Source organism: Oncorhynchus mykiss, chromosome 10 (genome assembly GCF_057628025.1).
Source record: "Oncorhynchus mykiss isolate SJ-2025 chromosome 10, ASM5762802v1, whole genome shotgun sequence".
Classification (NCBI taxonomy): Eukaryota; Metazoa; Chordata; class Actinopteri; order Salmoniformes; family Salmonidae; genus Oncorhynchus; species Oncorhynchus mykiss.
In genome coordinates, this window is record NC_143031.1 from 62,255,631 (window position 1) to 62,283,551 (window position 27,921).

The window sequence follows — 27,921 nt, forward strand, 5'->3', positions numbered from 1 at the left end:
TCAAAAGTGACAATACTTCAGCAATTTATAATCATTTTTACCAGTGAACCTTTCTTGGAGGATGCAGCATTATTAGTTATTATTTGTCCTCTCATGATAAATAATTACTGCTGTGACCACTGTGCTGGAAATGTTTGATGTTTGTGCTTTTCTAATAGCTCATTTATATGTTCCATTCATGTGCTTTTCTAATAACCATTTTCTGTGTTCATGGAAGTGACTGACTGGAAAAATCCTCACTATCAGTAGTTTCACTTTGGCAGTACTCCCTAAACTTTGTTTTGAGAACTAAATATATCTCAGATTCAAGATCTCAGCTTAGAGAGAAGAAGCCTCGTGAAGTATTTGTCACGTTGGCATAACTGATTCGGGAGACAGGCGCAGGAATGCGTAATAGTTTTTTTTTATTATACCCAAATTACGACGTGCCGTGTAAAGGCACGGGGACGACGACCAAACAAACACGTAACAAAACACAGGGTAGAAACCCAAAACAAAAGAGCGAGGAGTACCTCGAATAAATAACACACGCGCACAATGATTAACTGCGAAATCCACAATGGCACGAAAGCCAAAACACACAGCTCGGGTACTCACACGCACCAACGGACATTGTAACAATAATGGACAGCCCAATGGAAACCAAACGGCACACTTATACAAGTACTAATCAGTGGAATAGGGGAGGTTGGTCATTGTTAGTGAATGTACATTATGCATGGTTTCTGGTCAAATTTGTAACAACAAGGGCATTTTCATAGACAGACTTGAAAGCCAGATCAGTGATTATTGCAACACAAAAAAAAGCAGGTTAAACTAATTTGAAAAAATAATGAAATTATTAGTGGGTCTTATGATTGTGGAAGGCTTATATTTAGCCACAGTATAATTCCACAAGCCCTGCATTCATTATATTATTGCTGATTTCAATTAACAGGTGTACTTTGTTAAAAGTTCATTTGTGAAATTTCTTTCTTTAATAAGTTTGAACCAATCAGTTGTGTTGTGACAAGGTAGGGGAGGTATACAGAAGATAGCCCTATTTGGTAAAAGACCAAGAACAGCTCAAATAAGCAAAGAGAAATGACAGTCCATCATTACTTTAAGACATGGTCAGTCATTACGGAAAATGTCCAGATCTTTGAATGTTTCGTCAAATGCAGTCACAAGAACCATCAAGCTCTATGATGAAACTTGCTCTAATGAGGACCGCCACAGGAAAGGAAGACCCAGAGTTAACTCTGCTGCAGAGGGTAAGTTCATTGGAGTTACAAGCCCCAGAAATTGCAGCCCAAATAAATGCTTCACAGAGTTAAGGTAACAGACAGATGTCAACATCAACTGTTCAGAGGAGATTGCGTGAATCAGGCCTTCATGGTCGAATTGCTGCATGGTTTGATGAGTCCAAATGAAAGATTTTTGGCTCCAACCACCGTGTCTTTGTGAGATGCAGAGTAGGTAAACGGTGATGGAGTGCTGCATCAGATGACCTGGCCTCCACAATCACCCGACCTAAACACAATTAAGATGGTTTGGGATTAGTTGGACCGCAGAGTGAAGGAAAAGCAGCCAACAAGTGCTCAGCATAAGTGGGAAGTGCTTCAAACTGTTGGAAATTCATTCCAGGTAAAGCTGGTTGAGAGAATGCCAAGAGGCAACGCGTGGCTACTTTGAAGAACCTAAAATCGTAAATATATTTTGATTTGTTTAACAGTTTCTTGGTTACTACATTTTTCCATACGTGTTATTTCATTGTTTTGATGTCCAGACCACTGGGCTCCAACATGCATGGCAATCAGAACTATGCCCAACCTGGTAAGAATGCCATCACTTCAACATCAATCATTGACAAATCATTATTGATTTCCCTAAGTCTAAATATTGCTGTTACATTGCACAACCTTCAATGTTATGTCATAATTATGAACAATTCTGGCAAATTAATTACGGTCTTTGTTAAGAAGAAATGGACTTCACACAGTTTGCAATGAGCCAGGCAGCACAAACTGCTGCATATACCCTGACTCTGCTTGCACAGAACGCAAAAGAAGTGACACAATTTCCCTAGTTAAAAGAAATTCATGTAGCAGGCAATATTAACTAAATATGCAGGGTTAAAAATATATACTTGTGTATTGATTTTAAGAAAGGCATTGATGTTTATGGTTAGGTACACATTGGTGCAAAGATAGTGCTTTTCTCGCAAATGCGCTTGTTAAATCATCACCCATTTGGCGAAGTAGGCTGCGATTCGTTGATAAGTTAAAAGGCACCGCATCGATTATATGCAACGCAGGACAAGCTAGATAAACTAGTAATATCATGAAACGTGTAGTTAACTAGTGATTATGTTAAGATTGATTGTTTTTTATAAGATAAGTTTAATGCTAGCTAGCACCTTACCGTGGCTCCTTGCTGCACTCGTGTAACAGGCAGTCAGCCTGCCACGCAGTCTCCTCGTGGAGTGCAATGTAATCGGCCATAATCGGTGTCCAAAAATGCAGATTACCGATTGTTATGAAAACTTGAAATCGGCCCTAATTAAATCGGCCATTCCGATGAAATCGGTTGACCTCTACTGTGTATTGTCGTCCACAGGGCTGGCTCTGACGGCTGACACTCAGATACATAGGAACCCCAGTGAGTTCATGCCATGGCTCTTGCCCTGCCACCATAACAAGCCATGTACTTCCTTCAGATGATGCACAGTAGATCTGTCAAAGGGGAAAGACACCAGAACAAACGGAATTCAATAGTCCACGTTAGACATTCGTCTGTTTGACACAGAACTTCCCCGCAATTCCGTGGCACCAGAACCTCCTGTACAGACCCCAGATGTTAGAGACATGAACAAAGTGTTACTGAATCCAAGCAACACGGGACCCCAATCAGGGTTGCCTATCTTATTAGGAGTGCACTTTGACACCATCCAACATCCATTTTATTTTTTTGTTACCCCTCCTCACGGTGGGGTAACGCTCTCTGATATGTATAGTACGACACACCTTTTCTTTTGCGTCTGCTAACTTTTCGCATGCATTTCTGTACCAACATCCCACCAATATGACATCAGTCTCGTATGATATAATGCTACCACTGTGAATAATACTAATCGTTTTCTGTCTTATTTCTAGTCTCTTTTGGAAGGAGGCGGCACCAAGAACTCATCCCTAGTTGCCAGAAAAACCCCCACTATGCCCAAGCCCCAGTGGCACGCTCCATGGAAGCTGTTTTGGGTAAAGGACGTCGTTTTGTCATGTCAAGGGCTTCTGAATGCACTTACAGTGCCTTGCGAAAGTATTTGGCCCCCTTGAACTTTGCAACCTTCTGCCACATTTCAGGCTTCAAACATAAAGATATAAAACTGTATTTTTTTGTGAAGAATCAACAAGTGGGACACAATCATGAAGTGGAACGACATTTATTGGATATTTCAAACTTTTTTAACAAATCATAAACTGAAAAATTGTCCGTTCAAAATTATTCAGCCCCCTTAAGTTAATACTTTGTAGCGCCACCTTTTGCTGCGATTACAGCTGTTATTCTTCACAAAAAAATACAGTTTTATATCTTTATGTTTGAAGCCTGAAATGTGGCAAAAGGTCGCAAAGTTCAAGGGGGCCGAATACTTTCGCAAGGCACTGTACTTCCTCTACAGTCCACACACTTTATCAAATGCACAGGGCACACTCACAAAAAGCTTGGATGTTTTGTAAGGAACTGTCCTTTGGACGTACTACAATAATCGTAGAATATCTTCATGCAAGGCCTATGCGTTTTAAGATAACTTCAGGTGTATTGACTTGCTCCCTGTTTTGTGTGGTAACTGATACAGGTTTGCTTTATCCCTTCCAGGTCATCAGTGGTCATCTTGGCTGGGTGAGGTCCATTGCCGTAGAGCCCGGCAACCAGTGGTTTGTGACAGGTGCAGGCGACAGAACCATTAAGGTGAGTACAGAGAGAGACCGAGAGATCTGTAACTTCTAAACAGCGGTAGAAGATGATAGTGGTAAAAACGTAGCCCCTCTCATCATCTCAAATCAAACAAATTGTACTGGTCACATCTCTCCTGTCAATCACACACACTGATAAAACAAAGGCGTTACTCTTCCTTTAAAGCTGCAACTTTTGGGGGGGACCCGACAAAATTTACATAGAAATGCTAGTTGTAGATTTCTCATTGAAAGCAAGTAAAATAAGCAGTATATCTGTTCTATGTTCAGTAGGGAAAAAATAGGATAGAACACTTGAACTTGTCTGAATAAGAACGCAGCGTTTCATTGTTAGTTTCAAAACATTTTGCTACGGTGTGACCTGAACACGACCTGGCTCTTTCTGTTCCAGGGAGCCACGACTCTACCATCAGGCTATGGGATCTGATAGCTGGGAAGACCAGAGCCACTCTCACCAATCACAAGAAGTCTGTCAGAGCACTGGCCCTACATCCCAGACAGTACGTCACTTCCTCATACGTAGTAAACGGTGATGCATATGTTGCACCCAAGTTCGTCATCTTTTGTTATCTAGTTGTAGTTAATGATAGGGTTGATAGGCTCGCCCATTTTATTTGTGCGTTTTGAGTTATGGCACTGAACCATTGGTTGGCTGAATGTTACAGGTATACCTTAGCCTCTGGCTCTGCCGACAACATCAAGCAGTGGACGTTCCCAGACGGCAACTTCATCCAGAACCTCTCTGGACACAACGCCATCATCAACGCAATGGCGGTCAACTCAGACGGCGTGCTGGTATCAGGAGGTATGAAAACGTCCTTTACTTTTTCCAACAGGGATATCCTTGTCCCATCGCGCACTAGCGACTCGTGTTTGAACAAAAAATATCTTGTCTATATGTTGCGATTGAAATAGACAGTTTTGAGCCTCTGTCAGGATGATTGGGTCAGATTATTTCTAGTCATAGTACATTGAATGATTCTGAAGGGCTTTGTTGCTTCGAAAGCGCATCAACAAATGAAAGGGAAGTGGTAACTGCAGAGGCTGGAAGCAAATGTATTGAATGGCTAAGTGATAGGAAATCCTACAACATATAGACAAGATATTTTTTGCTAGATCCTAGACACCGCTGTCTTATCTATGCCGATGTCTTGATCTAGATACAGCTAATCCTTACATCTTTTTATTGTCTCCGTTAGCTGACAACGGCACCATTCACCTGTGGGACTGGCGGACCGGCTACAACTTCCAGCGTATCCACGCCGCCGTGCAGCCCGGCTCACTGGACAGCGAATCGGGGATCTTCGCCTGCATGTTCGACCACTCGGAGAGCAGGCTGATCACGGCCGAGGCCGACAAGACCATCAAGGTGTACAAAGAGGACGACACCGCGGTAGGGAAATACTTTTATCCTGTGCTGTATAGCTACACAAGTTTTTGTTGATTTGAGATGTGATTCAGTAATGGACGTGTTAATTACAACCTCATACAAAGTGGATGTTTATTCAGTCAGGGAAAATGACAGTCACTAAAACATTGCTAAGCTAATGAAACTGTGGTATTACTTTGAGTACTTCGTAAGTTCTTGTTTCTGACTAGGGTGGGATTGTTTTTTTCTTTCAGACCGAGGAAAGCCACCCAATCAACTGGAAACCGGAAATCCTCAAGAGGAAAAGATTCTAGTTTTGCAACAAACAAAAAAATACATTCATTTCTGTTGTCAATATTCCCATCAATAGAACTCCCATCATTTTTGAAAGAAGAATATTCGCACAAAAACGAGTTGGCTTTTATTTTTACTGTAATTTTGGGGGTTTTCAATGTAGTCCTTATTCAATGTACAATGTTAGTCCAACAAAGCAGCCATTTTGGACAGCCAATAACCTTCCAGAATGTTTGTTCTTGATGATGAATGCTCTCTCATATCTCTGGTCACTCTCGTCCACCATGAGAAGCCACTTCTCAGCTCCGTAAGAGCTCGCCTTTAGTGTACACATAGTCCCCACTCGGGTCAAATCTAGTAAACGTGTGGAAAATTCCCAGATTTTCTCATCATTAGAAATGTTTTCTTTTATTTCTTTATTTCAGAAACACCAACTGTATATACAAGAGAAACGTAATTTGTTGTGCAATCTGGTGTATGAAATAAATCACTGTATGATTAACAGAACCATAAAAATAAAAAACATGTTGCATCTCATTTTGGATTTCCGTGAAGCGTGACTCACCCATGTAACCATTGGTGACAACATTCCCATCGTGTTTGGAGCTGTTTGCATTGATCTCCCAGTATCCGTCATCTCCTGGGTGGTCCTGGAGCTCTACCGTATTCCTGGTTTCACTGAGAACATGGAACTTCTGCTCACCTGTTAGACAAAGCAGATGTTCACTGTAACAAAACTACTTTATACGGTAATTTGGGGTATTATCAACAGTGAAATACTGTTTTACTGAAGCATACTGTAAATTATGGGCCATTGTGGGAAAATGTGGGCGGGGAAATAATTGGTCTATTTTGAGTGGTACTGTATCATTTGGAGTGCCAAAAATGGTATTGTTTCTGGCTTAACATATTTGAGGCTTTGTAAGAGGCTACATTGCACCTGTGAGTGAGAATGATGTACCAATTTAAGTCCTATATGTTATAGTGCCCCATCAATTTAAAATGAATAGGGGACAGATTGGAGTGGGGCAAGTCTTAAACCTGAAATGGTTGCACATTTTTCCATGTCCTGTGCTCTGTTTTCCCCTGTAGTCGCTGCCAGTTTGGAAGCTTCCAGAAGTGCAAGTGTTGTAAGACACCAACTATTCATTAATATGCAGTAATGTGTAAACACTTAGCAGCCAACCTGCTTGCACCAATCCCTTGTAATTACAGTAAACCATTTTTATCAAACATTATGATTACGCTAATATTCACTTTAACAGTATAATAAATATTACGGTATTGTACTGTCATTACACAGTGCTTGCTTTGATACTGTTGTCAAATTCAGCAACCCCTTTACAGTGTAAATTAACTCACCCACATGCATTAAAGGGGAAATATGCAGTTTCTACATCAATTGTTAGCCTTTTAAATTAATTATAAATACCCATTAATTCTTGAAGAATATAACTCATAAATCCAGTCCACTTTGATATCTTGATAATATGCAGCTCTTTAAAGGGCAAGTCCACAGATGAAACAACAAAACGATTTCCCTGCCTCTGTTTTGGTAAAAAGCTGAGGGATGGGCCTGGAGAAATGTAAACACTCTCAGATTAATAGACAGCTATGGTTACAAGGACTGACAATCAGTGATATAAAAATGATTGTTTTAACCACGATATGAGGCTATACAGTGCTTGTTCACATTTACAGTGCCTTGCGAAAGTATTCGGCCCCCTTGAACTTTGCGACCTTTTGCCACATTTCAGGCTTCAAACATAAAGATATAAAACTGTATTTTTTTGTGAAGAATCAACAACAAGTGGGACACAATCATGAAGTGGAACGACATTTATTGGATATTTCAACCTTTTTTAACAAATCAAAAACTGAAAAATTTGGCGTGCAAAATTATTCAGCCCCCTTAAGTTAATACTTTGTAGCGCCACCTTTTGCTGCGATTAAAGCTGTAAGTCGCTTGGGGTATGTCTCTATCAGTTTTGCACATCGAGAGACTGAAATTTTTTCCCATTCCTACTTGCAAAACAGCTCGAACTCTGAGGTTGGATGGAGAGCATTTGTGAACAGCAGTTTTCAGTTCTTTCCACAGATTCTCGATTGGATTCAGGTCTGGACTTTGACTTGGCCATTCTAACACCTGGATATGTTTATTTTTGAACCATTCCATTGTAGATTTTGCTTTATGTTTTGGATCATTGTCTTGTTGGAAGACAAATCTCCGTCCCAGTCTCAGGTCTTTTGCAGACTCCATCAGGTTTTCTTCCAGAATGGCTGACTGATTGTTGTCCTATGGACAGAGTCTCCCACCTCAGCTGTAGATCTCTGCAGTTCATCCAGAGTGATCATGGGCCTCTTGGCTGCATCTCTGATCAGTCTTCTCCTTGTATGAGCTGAAAGTTTAGAGGGACGGCCAGGTCTTGGTGCAGTGGTCTGATACTCCTTCCATTTCAATATTATCGCTTGCACAGTGCTCCTTGGGATGTTTAAAGCTTGGGAAATCTTTTTGTATCCAAATCCGGCTTTAAACTTCTTCACAACAGTATCTCAGACCTGCCTGGTGTGTTCCTTGTTCTTCATGATGCTCTCTGCGCTTTTAACGGACCTCAGACTATCACAGTGCAGGTGCATTTATACGGAGACTTGATTACACACAGGTGGATTGTATTTATCATCATTAGTCATTTAGGTCAACATTGGATCATTCAGAGATCCTCACTGAACTTCTGGAGAGAGTTTGCTGCACTGAAAGTAAAGGGGCTGAATAATTTTGCACGCCCAATTTTTCAGTTTTTGATATGTTAAAAAAGTTTGAAATATCCAATAAATGTCGTTCCACTTCATGATTGTGTCCCACTTGTTGTCGATTCTTCACAAAAAAAATACAGTTTTATATCTTTATGTTTGAAGCCTGAAATGTGGCAAAAGGTTGCAAAGTTCAAGGGGGCCGAATGCTTTCGCAAGGCAGGTACAATGTTTACAAACATTGGCGAAAAACAAGCTTATATTTTGGGTTCTCAAGGAGTGTGACAGTTGAACTGAACTCATAAGTTATTCAAGAATCAATGGATAGATAGATATATATATATATATATATACATACATACATATACACACACACACACACACACTACTGGTCAAAAGTTTTAGAACACCTACTCATTCAAGGGTTTTTACTTTTTACCATGTTCTACATTGTAGAATAATGGTGAAGGCATCTATTAAACTAATAAATAACATACAGTTACATACAGACACAAACCCATGTTCAAGATTAAACTGATCCTCTCTTGCCCCACAGCTCTCACAAAGAAAAGAGGACATTGATTGTTTTCTTTAATTAGAATGCAAAAAAAGGTTTAACAATTCTGTTATTTAACAAAAACTCATGATGGGAATAGAGATACAATAATAGGGAATCACGTTTTCTATGGATACAGTTTTACAAACTCAGTAAGCAGTAATGACTCAACGTTGCCACAATGTAGGGATTGTCAGTTATGATCATGCATTGCCTCTGACATGACAACTTCAGTACTTGTAGGACCTGCCTTTCAAACATTAGAGTAATATCAAACATCCTCAGAGTAAGTGGCTCATTCATATTTGATCCACCGTAGTAACCTGATCCTGTTATCGGGCGTGGGACAACAGCTTGCACAAATTTAGAATAAAAAAAGAATGTCCATGCAAGAAGACTTTGAACAAGGTATGATGGAGTTATTTCAGACATGAAAAGTGCCTGTTAATTATCTGTTATGCTGGTCAGTTTTGCCAAAGCACAGCCCCCACACAACTAGAGGGATATCTTCAACCGCCAACTTACCATCCTGAGACAAGGCCGAGAATAGCCCACAAAGATCTCCGCCACGGCACAAACCAAGGGGGGGGGGGGGGGGCGCCAACCCAGACAGGAAGACCACGTCAGTGACTAAACCCACTCAAGTGACGCACCCCTCCTAGGGACGGCATGGAAGAGCACCAGTAAGCCAGTGACTCAGCCCCTGTATTAGGGTTAGAGGCAGAGAATCCCAGTGGAAAGAGGGGAAACGGCCAGGCAGAGACAGCAAGTTGCTCCAGAGCCTTTCCGTTCACCTTCACACTCCTGGGCCAGACTACACTCAATCATAGGACCTACTGAAGAGATGAGTCTCCAGTAAAGACTTAAAGGTCGAGACCGACTCTGCGTCTCTCACATGGATAGGCAGACCATTCCATAAAAATGGAGCTCTATAGGAGAAAGCCCTGCCTCCAGTTGTTTGCTTAGAAATTCTAAGGACAATTAGGAGGCCTGCGTCTTGTGACCGTAGTGTGCGTGTAGGTATGTACGGCAGGACCAAATTGGAAAGCTGGGTAGGAGCAAGTCCATGTAATGCTGTGAAGGTTAGCAGCAGAATCTTGAAATCAGCACTTGCCTTAACAGTAAGCCAGTGTAGGGAGGCTAGCATGATCAAATTTTTTGGTTCTAGTCAGGATTCTAACAGCCGTATTTAGCACTAACTGAAGTTTATTTAGTGCTTTATCCGGGTAGCTGGAAAGTAGAGCATTACAGTAGTCCAACCTAGAAGTAACAAAAGCATGGATTCATTTTTCTGCATCATTTTTGGACATAAAGTTTCAGATTATTGCAATGTTTCGTAGATGGGGAAAAAAGCTGTCCTTGAAACAGTCTTGATATGTTCTTCAAAAGAGAGATGAGGGTCCAGAGTAACGCAGAGGTCCTTCAGTTTTATTTGAGACAACTGTACAGCCATTAAGATTAATTGTCAGATTCAACAGAAGATCTCTTTGTTTCTTGGGACCTAGAACAAGCATCTGTTTTGTCCGAGTTTAAAAGTAAAAAGTTTGCAGCCATCCACTTCCTTATGCCTGAAACACAGGCTTCTAACGAGAGCAATTTTGGGGCTTCACTATGTTTCATTGAAATGTATAGCTGTTTGTCATCCGCATATCAGTGAAAGTTAACATTATGTTTTCGAATGACAACCCCAAGAGGTAAAATATATAGTGAAAACAATAGTGGTCCTAAAACGGAACCTTGAGGAACACCGAAATTTACAGTTGATTTGTCAGAGGACAAACCATTCACAGAGACAAACTGATATCTTTCCCGACAGATAAGACCTAAACCAGGCCAGAACTTGTCTGTGTAGACCAATTTGGGTTTCCAATCTCTCCAAATGAATGTGGTGATCGATGGTATCAATAGCAGCACTAAGGTCGAGCAGCATGAGGACAGATGCAGAGCCTCGGTCTGACACCATTAAAAGGTAATTTACCATCTTCACAAGTGCAGTCTCAGTGCTAGGATGGGGTCTAAAACCAGAATGAAGCATTTCGTATACATTGTTTGTCTTCAGGAAGGCAGTGAGTTGCTGCGCAACATATTTTTCTAAAATGTTTGAGAGGAATGGAAGATTCCATATAGGCCGATAGTTTATTATATTTTATGGGTCAAGGTTTGGCTTTTTCAAGAGAGGCTTTATTACTGACACTTTTAGTGAGTTTGGTACACATCGGTGGATAGAGAGCCGTTTATTATGTTCAACATAGGAGGGCCAAGCACAGGAAGCAGCTCTTTCAGTAGTTTAGTTGGAATATGGTCCAGTATGCAGCTTGAAGGTTTAGAGGCCATGATTATTTTCATCATTGTGTCTAGAGATATAGTACTAAAACACTTGAGTGTCTCCCTTTATCCTAGGTCCTGGTAGAGTTGTGCAGACTCAGGACAACGGAGCTTTGGAGGAATACACAGATTTAAAGAGGAGTCCGTAATTTGCTTTCTAATGATCATGATCTTTTCCTCAAAGAAGTTCATGAATTTATTACTGCTGAAGTGAAAGCCATCCTCTCTTAGGGAATGCTGCTTTTTAGTTAGCTTTGCGACAGTAACAAAAATACATTTTGGATTGTTCTTATTTTCCTCAATTAAGTTGGAAAAATAGGATGATCGAGCAGCAGTGATGCTGCACGGTACTGTCTTTCCAAGCTAGTCGGAAGACTTCCAGTTTGGTGTGGCGCCAATTCCGTTCCAATTTTCTGAAGCTTGCTTCAGAGCTCTGGTATTCTGTATACCAGGGAGCTAGTTTCTTATGACAAATATTTTTCGTTTTTAGATGAAACTGCATCTAGGGTATTGCGCACGGTTAAATTGAGTTCCTCAGTTAGGTGGTCAACTGTTTTTTGTCCTCTGACGTCCTTGGGTAGGCAGAGGGAGACTGGAAGGGCATCAAGGAATCTTTGGGTTGTCTGAGAATTTATAGTAGAGGTCGACCGATTATGATTTTTCAACACCTATACCGATACAGATTATTGGAGGACCAAAAAAGGCCGATACCGATTAAATCTGACAATTTTTTAAAAATGTATTTGTAATAAATGACAATTACAACAATACTGAATGAACACTTATTTTAATTTAATATAATACATCAATTAAATCAATTTAGCCTCAAATAAATAATGAAACATGTTCAATTTGGTTTAAATAATGCAAAAACAAAGCATTGGAGAAGAAAGTAAAAGTGCAATATGTGCCATGTAAGAAAGCTAACGTTTAAGTTCCTTGCTCAGAACATGAGAACATATGAAAGCTGGTGGTTCTTTTTAACATGAGTCTTCAATATTCCCAGGTAAGAAGTTTTAGGTTGTAGTTATTATAGGACTATTTTCCTCTATACCATTTGTATTTAATTAACCTTTGACTAATTGATGTTCTTATAGGCACTTTAGTATTGCCAGTGTAACAGTATAGCTTCCGTCCCTCTCCTCGCTCCTCCCTGGGCTCGAACCAGGAACACAACGACAACAGCCACCCTCGAAGCAGCGTTACCCATGCAGAGCAAGGGGAACAACCACTCCAAGTCTCAGAGTGAGTGATATTTGAAACACTATTAGCGCGCACCCCGCTAACTAGCTAGCCATTTCACATCGGTTACACCAGCCTCATCTCGGGAGTTGATAGACTTGAAGTCATAAACAGTGCAATGCTTGACGCACAACGAAGAGCTGCTGGCAAAACGCACGAAAGTGCTGTTTGAATGAATGCTTATGAGCCTGCTGCTGCCTACCACCGCTCAGTCAGATGCTTGTATGCTCAGTCAGATTATATGCAATGCAGGACACGCTAGATAAACTAGTAATATCATCAACCATGTGTAGTTAACTAGGCAGTCAGTCTCCTTGTGGAGTGCAACGAAAGGTGGTTATAGCGTTGGACTAGTTAACTGTAAGGTTGCAAGATTGGATCCCCCGAGCTGACAAGGTGAAAATCTGTCGTTCTGCCCCTGAACGAGGCAGTTAACCCACAGTTCCTAGGCCTTCATTGAAAATAAGAATGTGTTCTTAACTGACTTGCCTAGTTAAATAAATAAAAATAATCGGCCAAATCGGTGTCCAAAAATACCGATTTACGATTGTTATGAAAACTTGATTTCGGCCCTAATTAAATCGGCCACTTCCGATTAATCGGTCGACCTCTAACTTATAGCACGACTTTTGATACTCCTTGGTTGGGATCTGAGCAGATTATTTGCTGCGATTGCAAACGTAATAAAATGGTGGTCCGATAGTCCAGGATTATGAGGAAAAAAATTAAGATCCACAACATTTATTCCATGGGACAAAACTAGGTCCAGAATATGACTGTGGCAGTGAGTGGGTCCAGAGACATGTTGGACAAAACCCACTGAGTCGATGATGGCTCCGAAAGCCTTTTTGGAGTGGGTCTGTGGACTTTTCCATGTGAATATTAAAGTCACCAAAAATTTGAATATTATCTGCTATGACTACAATGTCCGATAGGAATTCAGGGAACTCAGTGAGGAACGCTGTATATGGCCCAGGAGGCCTGTAAACAGTAGCTATAAAAAGTGATTGAGTAGGCTGCATAGATTTCATGACTAGAAGCTCAAAAGACGAAAACTTAGTTGTTGTTTTTTGTAAATTGAAATTTGCTATCGTAAATAATAGCAACACCTCCGCCTTTGCGGGATGCACGGGGATATGGTCACTAGTGTAACCAGGAGGTGAGGCCTCATTTAACACAGTAAATTCATCAGGTTTAAGCCATGTTTCAGTCAGGCCAATCACATCAAGATCATGATCAGTGATTAGTTCATTGACTATAACTGTCTTTGAAGTGAGGGATCTAACATTAAGTAGCCCTATTTTGAGATATGAGATATCACAATCTCTTTCAATAATGGCTGGAATGGAGGTCTTTATTCTAGTGAGATTGCTAAAGCGAACACCGCCATGCTTAGTTTTGCCCAACCTAGGTCGAGGCACAGACACGGTCTCAATGGGGATAGCTGAGCTGACTACACTGACTGTGCTAGTGGCAGACTCCACTAAGCTGGCAGGCTGGCTAACAACCTGCTGCCTGGCCTGCACCCTATTTCATTGTGGAGCTAGAGGAGTTAGAGCCCTGTCTATGGTCGTAGATAAGATGAGAGCACCCCTCCAGCTAGGATGGAGTCTGTCACTCCTCAACAGGCCAGGCTTGGTCCTGTTCGTGGGTGAGTCCCAGAAAGAGGGCCAACTATCTACAAATTCTATATTTTGGGAGGGGCAGTAAAACAGTTTTCAACCAGCGATTGAGTTGTGAGACTCTGCTGTAGAGCTCATCACTCCCCCTAACTGGGAGGAGGCCAGAGACAATTACTCAACGTATCTTTCTAGCTGATTTACACGCTGAAGCTATGTTGCGCTTGGTGACCTCTGACTGTTTCATCCTAACATCGTTGGTGCCGACACGGATAACAATTTCTCTATACTCGCTAGTTTTAGCTTTAGCCAGCACCATCTTCAGATTAGCCTTAACGTCGGTAGCCCTGCCCCTTGGTAAACAGTGTATGATCGCTGGATGATACATTTTAAGTCTAATACTGCGGGTAATGGCCAATGACTAGGGTTTTCAATTTGTCAGAGCTAATGGTGGGAAGCTTCAGCTTCTCAGACCCCGTAAAGGGATAAGTAGAGATCAGGGAAGGCTCGGCCTCTGACTCCGACTCGCTGCTTAATGGGGAGAACCAGTTGAAAGTTTGTCGGCTAAATGAGAAACACCGGTTGAGTATTCCTACAGCATTTCCCTCCAGAAGCCATGAGAAAGTTGTCCGGCTGCGGGGACCATGCGAGGGGATTTATACAAAGGTTACAATCTGTACTTACTGGTGGCACAGACGCTGTTTCATCCTTTCCTACACTGAAATTACCCTTGCCTAATGATTGCGTCTGAAGCTGGGCTTGCAGCACAGCTATCCTCGCCTTAAGGCGATCGTTCTCCTCTATATTATGAGTACAACGACTGCAATAGCCCTTATGCACATTCCATGATTGAACGTTTTAAATACACTTCCTATCGGTTTGGCAATTTCCGGTCAGTCTAGTCGAACCAGGGACCCTCTGCACACGTCAACAACTGACACCCACGAAGCATCGTTACCCATCGCTCCACAAAAGCCACGGACCTTGCAGAGCAAGGGGAACAACTACTTCAGGTCTCAGAGCGAGTGACGTCACCGATTGAAACGCTATTAGCGCGCACCTCCGCTAACTAGCTAGCCATTTCACATCGGTTACACTCACCCCCCTTTTGACCTCCTCCTTTTCCGCAACAACCAGTGATCCGGGTCACGGAACCAATGTAACAGTATAGCTTTCGTCCGTCCCCTCGCCCCTACCCGGGCTCGAACTAGGGACCCTCTGCACACATCAACAGTCACCCTCGAAGCATCGTTACCCATGGGTGTCAGTTGTTGATGTGTGAGTAAGGAAATAATTCCAGACTGCTTGAAAATCTCCTTGTCACTCACAGATCCAGCACACAAGGATGACACAAAAGCGACAGCTCCATGTGGTGACATTCCCAACATGCCCTTAAAGGTACAGAGTGTCTTGTAGGAAGAAAACACTTCACTCTGCAGTAGCAGTGAAGATGGTGTCTGGCAGCGGAGTTCAGTGCAGTCGATCACTACCTGGGTGTCTGGATAGTCCTTGAACTGGTAGGTGGGCTTTGATGGTTTCCTTGGGGATCCATATCCGTGCTGATCCAAGCAGACAGTAGAGGAAGTTGGCCCAAGAGATGATAATCCGGCTCACTGTCAATTGGTGGATGCTGAACCGGTGGGCTAAATCCTTCTGCTTCAGACCCAGCGACAGATGAGTCATAAACAAGAAGAACTCATCGATTGATGGCAGTGTCTGAACGTAAAGAAACCCATTTTAGTACAATAGTCCTTATATTCGGTCCATAACAAAAAGTAAATGATGTTTAACAATTACAGTAAGATCAAATAATATACTTTTAAGTATTTAATGAAGTTGTCCCTTACCGGTTTTCTTCGAATAACACTTGTTTCAGATGGATTGGTGCTTGTTCCAGTATTCTACCATTCCAGTGTTTTACTTGCTCTATTGTATTTACCTTGCCACCATGGCCTTTTTTGCCTTTACCTCCCTTCTCACCTCATTTCTCACCTCATTTGCTCACATTGTATATAGACTTGTTTATACTGTTTTATTGACTGTATGTTTGTTTTACTCCATGTGTAACTCTGTGTCGTTGTATCTGTCGAACTGCTTTGCTTTATCTTGGCCAGGTCGCAATTGTAAATGAGAACTTGTTCTCAACTTGCCTACCTGGTTAAATAAAGGTAAAATAAATAAATAAAAAATTGTGACTCTTATAAACTTGGTCTCTGCTGCCCGCTCAATCAAGTGCCAGAAGGCCATCAGGTGGGTATAGCTTGCAAATCTAAAGATGGACCCAGAGTATTTGAATACCAAAAAAGCTCATTACTGTTATTGCCCATCTTCTCTAAGCCCTAGCACTATACATGACCTAGCTGCTATTGTAGCCTGTTTTCTTGTTACTGCAATTCGTACTGTAATTCACATCAGCTATCATCACAGCAGTGAATTTGTTTTAAATGTTCTGTTATTTAACCTGGAAAGTGTACTAAGAACCAAATCTTATTTGAAGCAACGACCTGGGAGAATTTTTGGGGGTTAACTGAAAAATAATGTAAAGACAATACTTAGGCTAAGATATGCTAGCCCAGTATCAAATAACAATGAACATGTACTTAAAGGTAAGATGGACTTTAGGATAATAATACTAATAATTAATAGTAAATAATAATAATGCTGGATAATAATACATTATTACTGTACCTTGTGTAAAAACGTATATCATCGTCAGATCCAGCAAATCGTTGTAGACCAAAGCCGCGTTGGGTGGTCAGTTTCTCCAGCTTGGCTCGAAGCTCCTCAATTTCTCTTACGTGCTCATGGATTGCCATTAGGGCCAGGGCCATGTCCAGGGCTGCGGGTTCAGGGACTGCACAGTAATTATGGGTCTGGATCGGATCAGAGACGGCACAGTCCATAGGCAGCGCACCTGGTTCTTCATCCCCCTCCGTCGGAGCAGGAGGTTTCAGTCTTCTTTCCCAAACATCAGGTCTCTTTTTAATGTGCCAGTTCAACGCGAAGACAGTAGGAACAACACCTCTTTTTAGGTATTGTCGCCCCCCAATTTTCCCTCAACAAAGTCACTTTCGACTAAATGTGTACTACACACCTTTGTGTGTTTGGTGACAGTAACGTTGTCACGACGTACTGCCACCAACCACCTTTTTCTGAGCTCTACATCGACCGGGAAACGATGGAAGCTCACAATACCATTACATTTGGAATAAACTGAACACAGAGGCACTGAACAATGTTCATTAGCACCTCCTTCTCGGGGCTGTAATTTAAACGTAGTCATTGCTAACTATTTCAGTCAGAGATGCATCGACGATAGCTAGTAAGCTAATGCTAAAAACAATAGCAGAACTCGCTCCGGAAGTCATCAACTCGAACGGAAGTAAATTAGAACGTTGGAGGCGGTATAATGCATAGAGCCTATTAGAAGGCATCATGTTAATGTTACTACTTAGCTTCGGCTGTTGGAAGTCCTGACGAACCATATCCAGATAAAACGTCCGGAGTAAAAACAGTTGAGTGAGGGAAAAATAAAAATATAAACGGTAATTCAAAAGTAAAAACCGTAAAGTTGTCAGGTAGCAAAGTAAGGTTGGCAACAAAACGCACAGCAGCACATAAACAAGTCTGCAAGTTGTGACCGGAAATGACGCTCAGGGATTCGACAAGACTCAACTAGTCTATTGTAGAATTCTATTGTAGTTGTTGATTTTAGAATACCTTCAATGCATCTGCAGTAATTCCTTGTCTAGCATTTCTGATTCACACTTTTGTATCAAGAATGTTTCATGCATGAAGAGAGATCAGCCATGTGAAGGGTTAATTCTGTTCCAGAGCACAGAGCAGCACTGGGTGGGGAGGAGCATGCAACGTCACTTTACTGAAGTGAAACTGAAGTGTGTAGACGTACTGTACGTTGCCCACACATGCAAACGGTCTCACACTCTTGTGGAAAATCTAAGACAGTGCCGATAAATCGGGGGAAGTGCCCACCCTCTTTCACACAGAGAAACAGGTGAGCACAGATTTACAAGGGCAGGTGAAGATGCATTCTAGTGTGTGAATTATTGTATTCTAATGAATTCCTTTATTCTCCCGTTTTTGGCTACAGTACCTATGTTTAACTTTATTTTGTACATTTACTGATTTATACTGTATGTTGTATTTACTTTAATCAACATTGGTTAGTGTCTCTAAACGCCATGTTGACAGTGGCACTAAAACTATCGAGAGCTGACTCTTTCCAGGAAATAATTTATAGTTCCACCTCTCTCTAGATATGGCTTCCTCCAGCAGTCTCCTGTCTGAAGAGCAGTTCCTGTGTTCTATATGTCTGGATGTGTTCACTGAGCCAGTCACCACTTCATGTGGACACAACTTTTGCATGGCCTGTATCAGAATGTACTGGAATAGCAAGGACCTGTACCAATGTCCACTGTGTCAGGAGAAATTCTCCAGACGGCCTACACTTCGTGTCAACACAACTTTCAGAGAGGTTGTAGAGAATTTTAAAAAGAGGAGAGAAAAAGGTAGACATGGGCCCCCTCCTGAACCTGGAAAAGTTGCCTGTGACGTCTGCACTGGGATGAAGCGCAAGGCCCTGAAGTCCTGCCTGGTGTGTCTGACCTCTTACTGTGAGACTCACCTGGAGCCTCATCAGATAGCCTCACCCTTAAAGAGACACAAACTGATCAACCCTGTGGAGAATCTGGAAGACAGGATGTGTAAGAAGCATGACAGACTCCTGGAGTTGTTCTGTAGGACTGACCAGACATGTGTGTGTCAGTTCTGCACTGAGGCAGACCACAAGACTCATGACACTGTCTCTATAGAGGAAGAGTGTGGAGAGAGGAAGGCTCAGCTGGGGAAAACTGAGGCGGAAGTGCAGCTGATTATCCAGGACCGACAGAAGAATGTTAAACAGATCAAACTCTCAGTAGATCTCAGCAAGAAGGATGCAAAGAGAGAGATAGAAAACACTGTACAAGTCTTTACTGCTCTGGTGCGCTCCATTGAGAAAAGCCAAGCTGAGCTTGTTGAGGTGATTGAGGAGAGGCAGAAAGCAGTAGAGAGGCAGGCTGAAGGGTTCATTAAAGATCTGGAGCAGGAAATCACTGAGCTGAAGAGGAGAAGCACTGATCTGAGGCAGCTCTCACAGACTGAGGACCACCTCCAACTTCTCCAGAACTACCCATCAGCAGTGTACAAACCTCCACCCACCAAGAACATGTCTGAGATCAGTGTTCACAGTGATCTCTGTGTGGGGACTGTGAGGAGAGCAGTGTCTCAGCTGGAGGAGATACTGAATAAAGAGATGGAGAAGCTGCCTGAAGTCAAACTGAAGAGGATTCAGCAGTATGCAGTGGATGTGACTCTGGACCCTGATACAGCACATCACAAACTCATCCTGTCTGAGGATGGGAAACAAGTGAGAACTGGAGACGCACCACATCGTCCTGACAATCCAAAAAGGTTTGACGGTCATCGATTTGTCCTTGGAAAGGTTGGCTTCTCAACAGGGAGATTTTACTATGAGGTGATTGTTAAGGGGAAGGCTAGATGGAATTTAGGAGTGGTCAGAGAGTCCATAGACAGGAAGGGGATTATTATACTGAGACCTGAGGATGGACTCTGGACTGTGTCCCGAAGGGACGTAAATGTGTACGTTAGCTGGATCTTCCCCCCTGTCCTCCTCTCCCTGAGAAAGAAGCCCCAGAAGGTGGGGGTGTTTGTGGACTATGAGGAGGGTCTGGTCTCCTTTTATGATGTGGAGGCCAGGTCTCATATCTCATCTTACACTGGCTGCACCTTTACAGAGAAACTCTTTCCATACTTCGGCCCCTCTGATAATGATGATGGTCAAAACTCAGCCCCTCTCATCATCTCTCCTGTCAATCACACACACTGATTAAACAACGGAAAGGGAATGGATCATTCAGTAATTGCCTTAATAAATCATTAAATATATCAATTTAGAAATTGTTATATTTAGTCAGTTGACATGACACATGATTATATTTTCCATGGATGTCCTCTGAAATCTCATCATCAAGTGAAAAGTGAAACCTCTTTACTCTGTTATTACTGGGAGAGGGGTGGTCCGAAATAGGGGAGGGTTGTCAAACCTTTTTTTATTGCTTTGGGGATGGTTGTGTGTTTTCTTTTGGGGGGGGGGGGGGGGTAGTGCAATTTTTCCTCGTTTACATTCACCATTCTGCTCGTATTCTCCCTATATACAATGACTTACTTTTGATATTACCCTAATACAGTTTTGAAACGTTTGGGAAATTTGGTATAGTTTGTCTATTTTTAAGCTATAGCTACTGCAGGCCTTTGATATGATGGAAGTGCGCCTGGGCTTTTCAATTGATTTCGACAGTTGAATTTGAGGTGAGGAAGACTTTCATGCCAACCAGAGTTACCCCTATAATCTAACAATATAATGCTCATCTTTATACAAAATATTTGGATCGAAAATCTACGTATTACCCTCCTTTGGTACATCTATTTCTGTATAACAGACGCGGTAGCCATCTGACATAAAGAGATGCCCTAATACCAGCAGCCCCAAACTTCTAAAGAATAAGCTACCAGCCAAACAAGCTGGTAAGAATTGCACTTAAACTCCCCCCTCATATTTGTCTGGATGTTGAAAATGTTTTGTCTATCTTTGTAATATGTCTATATCTATGTCATTATATATGTACATGTAGTTATGGAAATAAGTCCCTGACTTTATTGTTCAATCCCGCTCACTTTAAAAAATCTTTGTTTATGTTGTTGTTCATATTACAACAATTATGATAATTGTGTTGTTTGGTGTATAACATGATAATTCATATGCCTTGCCAGCGTGATATATACAGTGGGGCAAAAAAGTATTTAGTCAGCCACATATTGCGCAAGTTCTCCCTCTTAAAAAGATGAGAGAGGCCTGTAATTTTCATCATAGGTACACTTAAACTATGACAGACAAAATGAGGAAAAAAAATCCAGAAAATCACATCGTAGGATTTTTTATGAATTTATTTGCAAATTATGGTGGGAAAAAAGTATTTGGTCAATAACAAAAGTTTATCTCAATACTTTGTTATATACCCTTTGTTGGCAATGACAGAGGTCAAACGTTTTCTGTAAATCTTTTTCACAAACTGTTGCTGGGATTTTGGCCCATTCCTCCATGCAGATCTCCTCTAGAGCAGTGATGTTTTGGGGCTGTTGCTGGGCAACACGGACTTTCAACTCCCTCCAAAGATTTTCTATGGGGTTGAGATCTGGAGACTGGCTAGGCCACTCCAGGACCTTGAAATGCTTCTTACGAAGCCACTCCTTTGTTGCCCGGGCGGTGTGTTTGGGATCATTGTCATGCTGAAAGACCCAGCCTTGTTTCATCTTCAATGCCCTTGCTGATGGAAGGAGGTTTTCACTCAAGATCTCACAATACATGGCCCCATTCATTCTTTCCTTTACACGGATCAGTCGTCCTGGTCCCTTTGCAGAAAAACAGCCCCAAAGCATGATGTTTCCACCCCCATGCTTCACAATAGGTATGGTGTTCTTTGGATGCAACTCTCAAGCATTCTTTATCCTCCAAACACGACAAGTTGAGTTTTTACCAAAAAGTTATATTTTGGTTTCATCTAACCATATGACATTCTCCCAATCTTCTTCTGGATCATCCAAATGCTCTCTAGCAAACTTCAGACGGACACGTCTGGCACTGCAGGATTTGAGTCCCTGGCGGCGTAGTGTGTTACTGATGGTAGGCTTTGTTACTTTGGTCCCAGCTCTCTGCAGGTCATTCACTAGGTCCCTCCGTGTGGTTCTGGGATTTTTGCTCACCGTTCTTGTGATCATTTTGACCCCACGGGGTGAGATCTTGCGTGGAGCCCCAGATCGAGGGAGATTATCAGTGGTCTTGTATGTCTTCCATTTCCTAATAATTGCTCCCACAGTTGATTTCTTCAAACCAAGCTGCTTACCTATTGCAGATTCAGTCTTCCCAGCCTGGTGCAGGTCTACAATTTTGTTTCTGGTGTCCTTTGACAGCTCTTTGGTCTTGGCCATAGTGGAGTTTGGAGTGTGACTGTTTGAGGTTGTGGACATGTGTCTTTTATACTGATAACAAGTTCAAACAGGTGCCATTAATACAGCTAATGAGTGGAGGACAGAGGAGCCTCTTAAAGAAGAAGTTACAGGTCTGTGAGAGCCAGAAATCTTGCTTGTTTGTAGGTGACCAAATACTTATTTTCCACCATAATTTGCAAATAAATTCATAAAAAATCCTACAATGTGATTTTCTGGATTTTTTTCTTCTCATTTTGTCTGTCTTAGTTGAAGTGTACCTATGATGAAAATTACAGGCCTCTCTCATCTTTTTAAGTGGGAGAACTTGCACAATTGGTGCAAGTTTGCCCCACTGTATATCCCACTACCCTATCACATGGGAACACCAGCAGGATCACTGGCATAAGGGGGCGAGTAGTACCTTCCTTTGTAAGTTCTAAATAGACAGTACACAGGTCCCTGTGCTGAATGAAATAGCGTCTGATTCCTCTGGCCGTGTAGAACTAAGACAGGGAATGCAACACAGAACCAGTGTCTACTGAGTAATCCACATAGATGTGCACCCGATCATAGGCAGTTCATTCTCAATTATTGTCACGTCAATTGTCTTTCAAAACGTGGTGTCGCTGTCATCTTTCAAATAAACACAACCAAGATATGTATGTGCAAGACATATTTTATTTCAAGGCAATAGATATATACAGTTGGCTGATAGAAAAGTAGAAAAGGGTAGGTACAAAAGGGTATACACATTACTCAGGTGTAATATGGTCGATTAATGTAAGGTGTAAAATCGTACACACGTGAAATTGGTAACAATATACAAACATCATTGCTCTACTTTAAAGGAAACTGTAATACTCTATGGTTGTGTACACGCGAGTGAGACCAATACCATCTTCGCCACTGTTGTGGTAGGATCTAAACTCCTCAACAATATCGATGTAATTACCTCCGGAATTACCATCTGAGGGGCATGTGAACATGTTATTGGCATTCCTGCCAATGAAGCAGTAACTGCTATCATCTTTGGCCCGTTGCTGGGCCAGGTGAGGTGTTACTGTTTCCATCCCAATCCCGGAGGCCAACAAAGCTATGACATGGACCAAAATAGCACCTTCACTGGGTTTACAATCTAACACAAGGTTAAGCCGCCTGTCTTGTGGTGACACGTACTGAGCTGTAAACCACCCACAAAGATAGAATACCATTCTTCTAAACTCAATGCTCGAGGTGAGGTTTCTCAGTGTGTTGCCAACAACTGTGACTACCGTAGACTGCCCTCTCCTGGGCAACGAAGTGCAGCACATAGTCAAAATGATCAGTTTCTTCAAGACAAAACGGCACCAATGAAACCTGTAGTCATCAGGTCCGATCAGCTTCTCCGTTCTGGGAAGGGGACGGGTTTCCACCTCAATGTGATCCCAGAACCCAGGTACATGGGGGATGCAGACATATCTGTAGGCCACCTCTTCTGGCATTGCTTAGTTTACCCAGTACCTGAAGGACATGGTGTCATTCACTGTGATGAGATGGTTGAACGCTGCGTGGGAAGAGAACACTGTCAGTCCTGCTACATTATCAGGGCTAGTCATAGTAGTATAACATAGACATAGAGAGATATATCTATAAATGGTAATATACATACCTCTTTTCAGGGTGTCAACTCCAGGGGATTGCTCCTCATTCATAATCAGCTGCAAATGGACGTTGACCTCCTTGTCAGTCTTGAACATATCATCTATGTTGAGTTCCAGATCCCAGTCTCCTACATTCTCCAGAGCAGGGCAATTTGCAAGGGTGTTGGCTGTGGTGCTTACAGCGGCCCTTGTGGACGACATATTGTGTAGGCGACAACCACTTTGTTCACTGTAACACAGTGTGCACAATACACAGCCGCCAGCACATTGCATGGGCCTGTTCAGCTGAATCGAGTAGTTGTTACAGATGAACGCTCTGTTGAACTTCTTTTTTTACATGTGCCGCATATAATCAACTGTTTCACCACAGGGATTATCATCGCAATGGACGACACGGTAGCCCCGTTGCTGTCCAGGTTATATCGGCTGGGACCAGGCACGGGTTCTTCATAGGTGACAGCCGCTTCGGATTGTGGTGGTGTGGAGAACAATGTCCTTTGCGACTGTAAAGATGTCACTGGCTTGAGTTTGCACACGTTGAACCCGTGTGTGTATATCAACAGTCTGCTGTGACGTTTCCGGGCACTTGAGATGCTGGTTGTTCGGGATGTAGGACCCGGGCCTCCTGCTGCGGTCTAGGCACTTGATGAAATGTTTCCAGATGCACCTCAACCTGCTGGGTCTATAGAGGCTGTGCCGACTGTTGTTCTTGTTGAAATACATATTCACCACAGACCCTCTCAAGAGCTAACATGGAGTTGTCTGGGTACCCGAGAGGGTCCAGGTCACCAATACAGGCATTGAAGGTGTTGAGTTCCACATCTGTAGGCTGGGTTACCACATTAGAGATGGCGCTTGAAGGTGGTATCATAGTGGGAAGGGGATCGGTTGTAGCAGAAAATATTGAACCTGGACAAGAGTCAACGTTCAACTGTGGCCTACTGAAATGCGGCTCGGGATGCATAGAATTGAGACGCTTCACACTCTTGAAAGGCGTTTGCATATTCCACATCGGTTAGCATATCATCCGGAACTCTCTCGGTACCCCTGTAACACAAGGCAGAAACAAGTCACCCCTCTACCCAAAGGCAATAGATGACTGTTCAGTAATAACACAATGTGTGTGATAGTTACACTTATGTGACACATGTCATGCTATCCAGGGCAGCAGCAACCTCCTCTGATGTATCACACCCAGACATGGCTGTGATGCTATCCACGGCAGTCTCAGGTTCCTTTGAGGTAGCACACCCGGCCCTGGTTACGTGCTCTGTCGCAGAGACAACTTCATCAGCCCTATCTTGATACCCAGGCGCAGCTAATACAATTGCATGGTCAACTCTACATTCAGGCACATTGTGAGACATTTCACATGTTTCACCAATAGGTTGTTGGAACGATGGATCAGTTGTAGACTGGGGCTTGGGTATAGCAGACACTACCTCCTTGGTCTGAGTCTCATCAGAGTCTGGGTCCTTGGTCTGTCTCATCAGAGTCTGGCTCCTCGGTCTGTGTCTCAGCAGATTCTGGGGTCTGAGTCGCAGCAGACACAGTCTCAGCGGACACTACCTCATTGGTCTGAGTCTCATCCAAGTCTGGCTCCTTGGTCTGAGTCTCATCAGAGTCTTGGTTCTGAGTCTTTGCAGACACAGTCTCAGCAGACACTACATAATTGGCCAGAGTCTCATCAGAGTCTGGCTCCTCGGTCTGCGTCTCAGCAGATTCTGGGGTCTGAGTCTCAGCGGACACTTCCTCCTTGGTCTGAGTCTCATCAGAGTCTGGCTCCTGGGTTTGCGTCGTGGGGGAATTAGGCACAGTGCATACCGTCCCAGAACAGGCAGCATCCTCTGTGTACTGATACATCGCGAGTGTGAACAGAGTCACTGGAGGAACTTGTGTTGCTTTCATCTCCGCTATCATCTGCACCGGGTTCTCTAGGTAGGTTAGCATCCTCATTGGTATCCGTGACATGGTTTAGAACCTCTGATGTGCTACTGTCTACTTCTTCACTGTTGTTCGGTCTCCTGTTGAACATCCAGAACCTCTTTCTGCAACCACTTTTAACGCTCGACTGAGGACCAGGCTGATTGTAGGACAAGTCGACCGATCTCTTCTTAATATTGTCCACAGTCACAGGTTTCTGATGTGTGCCAGTGGACGGTCTATGTGATCTAGGCATGCTGTGGCTTTGTGAAGAAAACCTGTTTTCATGTCTGCCAATCTTTGCCGATGTGACGCTGCTACCAAGACCACCATTGCGGCCGCTGCTACAGGAGACTTCGGGACACAACGTTTGAGCTTTAAGGCCTGTATTGGGTTCTTTGCTTCACCTACAGTTGACAGAACTATGGGTCATGTCTCTGCTGCCGCTGGTGGTGTGAGCTCGGCTGTGGTCCCTGGGAGACTGGGCCCTGATGCTGTCCCTTGGGGGGTGGGACCGACTGCTGCCCCTGGTGGGCTGGGGCCGACTGCTGACATTGTCATGATGTCTGTGTCTCTCACCAGTCTTGCGTTGTTTTTTGTCAGGGTGTCCTTTACAGGGTTGCAGTATCCATTCTGAAGGTATACGGCATTTCACCTTTGCTGTAGTAGAAGCATGACAAACGTTTTGTGGCCGTTTGTTGTACCGAGTTGGCGGCCCATTGTAAACCTTGGTCTTCGGTGACAGTCCTATGTCATGACTAACTTGTTGTAACCTGTTTTTGTCAGACCTTAAGTCAAAGGGTTGGGGGTGTCTAGGGTACACAGGTACATTGTGTGGAACCAGAAGGTTGTGTTGATATGTGTTCTCTGTGTTATACAGCCTGTCATTAGAGACTCTTTCATGCCTCCTTCTCTGCTGTATGTTGCGCAAGGGAGAGGGTGTAGATTCCCTCAACTGTGCATATTCCTCAACTCTTAGGGCCATATTGTGATGCTGGTAGTACCATTCGCCTCTGTTATTGTATGTTGAATAAATGTCATGTGACATTCTGTCTTTTGTTTCTAATTCTTGTTGTTTTGTAAAGTACTTCACACTAGCACTGGACCATCTTCATGGTTCAGCTGCAAATATACACTAAATTATCCACTGTCTGTGTAACTAATCTTATATATGTAGCTGAGGCTCCTCCTAAAAGCTTCAAGGCCTTTGAAGTAATCACCACAATGTGGCATCAGGTAGACTATTTGTATCTTTCCTGTTTCACTGCTTAGGTGTCAACCTGAGGTGACCTAGTTTCAATGTCTCACTGTGTATCCAACCAACTGCTGTTTCTACGGGCTTCTGATACGTCCAACCGCTGCTGAATTGTCCATTCCGATGTTATGCACATAACCTCGAATTGTCCAATAACTCCCGAGTCGTCCAACCGCTGTTCATCGAACATTGCTCATACAATCCAAACAGAGCTGACACCTCCGGCCGCAGCTGGGTCTTCCAACCACTGTTACGCAGATGAAACTCACACTTTCCATGTACAGGTGGCTCACCCAACTAATGTTATCTCCATGGGGCTCAAACATCCAGAGCAAGGTAGATCGTCCAACCACTGTTATGTATATGGGGCTCGAAACATCCGACGCCTGCAGGGGTTTCCAACAGCTTTTATGTCAATGAAGCTCAGACTGTCCAAGTGTGAATGATTCACCCAGCTACTGCTATCTCCATGGTGAGCAAACATCCACACCAGATAGATAGGTCATTCGTTTAGCCATTTCAACTACAGAATATCAAGCTTTTCTGTTTGGGAGTCTAAGGTGGAAGCTGTTAGTAACTGATTGACTTTGGACCTGTTGCCGTGCTACCCAAACACGATCTGGTGTAAACAAGGGGACCTTATCTATAAGGCATGTTTGTTCATCCAGCACATTTTCCGTGTGAACAGATGCAATGAAGGCGACCTGCATGGGAACATTGGAGAGTGCTATATGTCTACCGGTTAAACATTTAAATGATGGTGAGTGATAACGATGACTCTGACAAATTAATGGTCACAGGTCTATTACAGTTTTTTCCAACTGCTTACACACGTTTTCAAAACTGTCTCCTTTTTTCAAAACTCTACACACAATTCCCAAAACTGCACACACAGAATGCAAAATGCCTCACATCTCCTTCAAAATG

At 42.8% G+C, this 27,921-nt stretch overlaps 4 protein-coding genes across 7 annotated transcripts in view; 2 read left to right on the forward strand and 2 right to left on the reverse strand.

Annotated features, from left to right (window-relative positions):
- LOC110534421 (uncharacterized) overlaps positions 1 to 17,959 on the reverse strand; it is an 88,479-nt gene extending 70,520 nt beyond the window's left edge. For 2 of the 4 annotated variants that reach the window (XR_005034197.2, XR_016483864.1), the window contains exons 1-2: positions 16,798 to 17,959; positions 6,182 to 6,319 (exon numbers count right to left, since the gene is read on the reverse strand). Coding sequence is in view for 2 of the 4 variants with exons in the window: in XM_090187381.1 (XP_090043507.1) it covers positions 1,373 to 1,512; positions 6,182 to 6,319; positions 15,600 to 15,792 (471 nt within the window). In the remaining 2 variants the exon portion in view is untranslated. Of the gene's footprint in view, positions 1 to 387; positions 1,513 to 6,181; positions 6,320 to 15,599 lie in introns of those variants that run through there. The other 2 variants (XM_090187381.1, XM_090187382.1) reach the window with 2 other exon arrangements.
- Positions 4,344 to 6,152, forward strand: LOC149980139 (pleiotropic regulator 1-like). The gene is made up of 4 exons (XM_090187383.1): positions 4,344 to 4,453; positions 4,619 to 4,758; positions 5,153 to 5,346; positions 5,577 to 6,152. Exons 2-4 carry the CDS (start codon positions 4,722 to 4,724, stop codon positions 5,634 to 5,636), a joined length of 291 nt encoding a protein of 96 aa, XP_090043509.1. The 5' UTR covers positions 4,344 to 4,453; positions 4,619 to 4,721; the 3' UTR covers positions 5,637 to 6,152.
- Positions 17,499 to 22,834, forward strand: LOC118936723 (E3 ubiquitin-protein ligase TRIM21). The gene is made up of 2 exons (XM_036933540.2): positions 17,499 to 18,124; positions 18,387 to 22,834. Exon 2 carries the CDS (start codon positions 18,389 to 18,391, stop codon positions 20,015 to 20,017), a length of 1,629 nt encoding a protein of 542 aa, XP_036789435.1. The 5' UTR covers positions 17,499 to 18,124; positions 18,387 to 18,388; the 3' UTR covers positions 20,018 to 22,834.
- LOC149980140 (uncharacterized) lies at positions 22,835 to 27,526 on the reverse strand. Its single transcript, XM_090187380.1, has 2 exons — positions 23,825 to 27,526; positions 22,835 to 23,719 (listed from the first exon to the last, which is right to left on the reverse strand). Exon 1 carries the CDS (start codon positions 25,785 to 25,787, stop codon positions 25,278 to 25,280), a length of 510 nt encoding a protein of 169 aa, XP_090043506.1. The 5' UTR covers positions 25,788 to 27,526; the 3' UTR covers positions 22,835 to 23,719; positions 23,825 to 25,277.
- Between the last annotated feature and the right edge of the window lie 395 nt (positions 27,527 to 27,921).

What these genes read in the sequence shown, in the direction of transcription:
- LOC149980139 (XM_090187383.1), top strand. Translation starts at nt 4,722, where the DNA reads ATGGCGGTCAACTCAGACGGCGTGCTGGTATCAGGAG. An exon ending in CGGCGTGCTGGTATCAGGAG is followed by an intron (nt 4,759 to 5,152) that starts GTATGAAAACGT and finishes TGTCTCCGTTAG; the next exon opens with CTGACAACGGCACCATTCAC. An exon ending in ACAAAGAGGACGACACCGCG is followed by an intron (nt 5,347 to 5,576) that starts GTAGGGAAATAC and finishes TTTTTCTTTCAG; the next exon opens with ACCGAGGAAAGCCACCCAAT.
- LOC118936723 (XM_036933540.2), top strand. Translation starts at nt 18,389, where the DNA reads ATGGCTTCCTCCAGCAGTCTCCTGTCTGAAGAGCAGTTCCTGTGTTCT.
- LOC149980140 (XM_090187380.1), bottom strand. Translation starts at nt 25,787, where the DNA reads ATGTCACGGATACCAATGAGGATGCTAACCTACCTAGAGAACCCGGTG.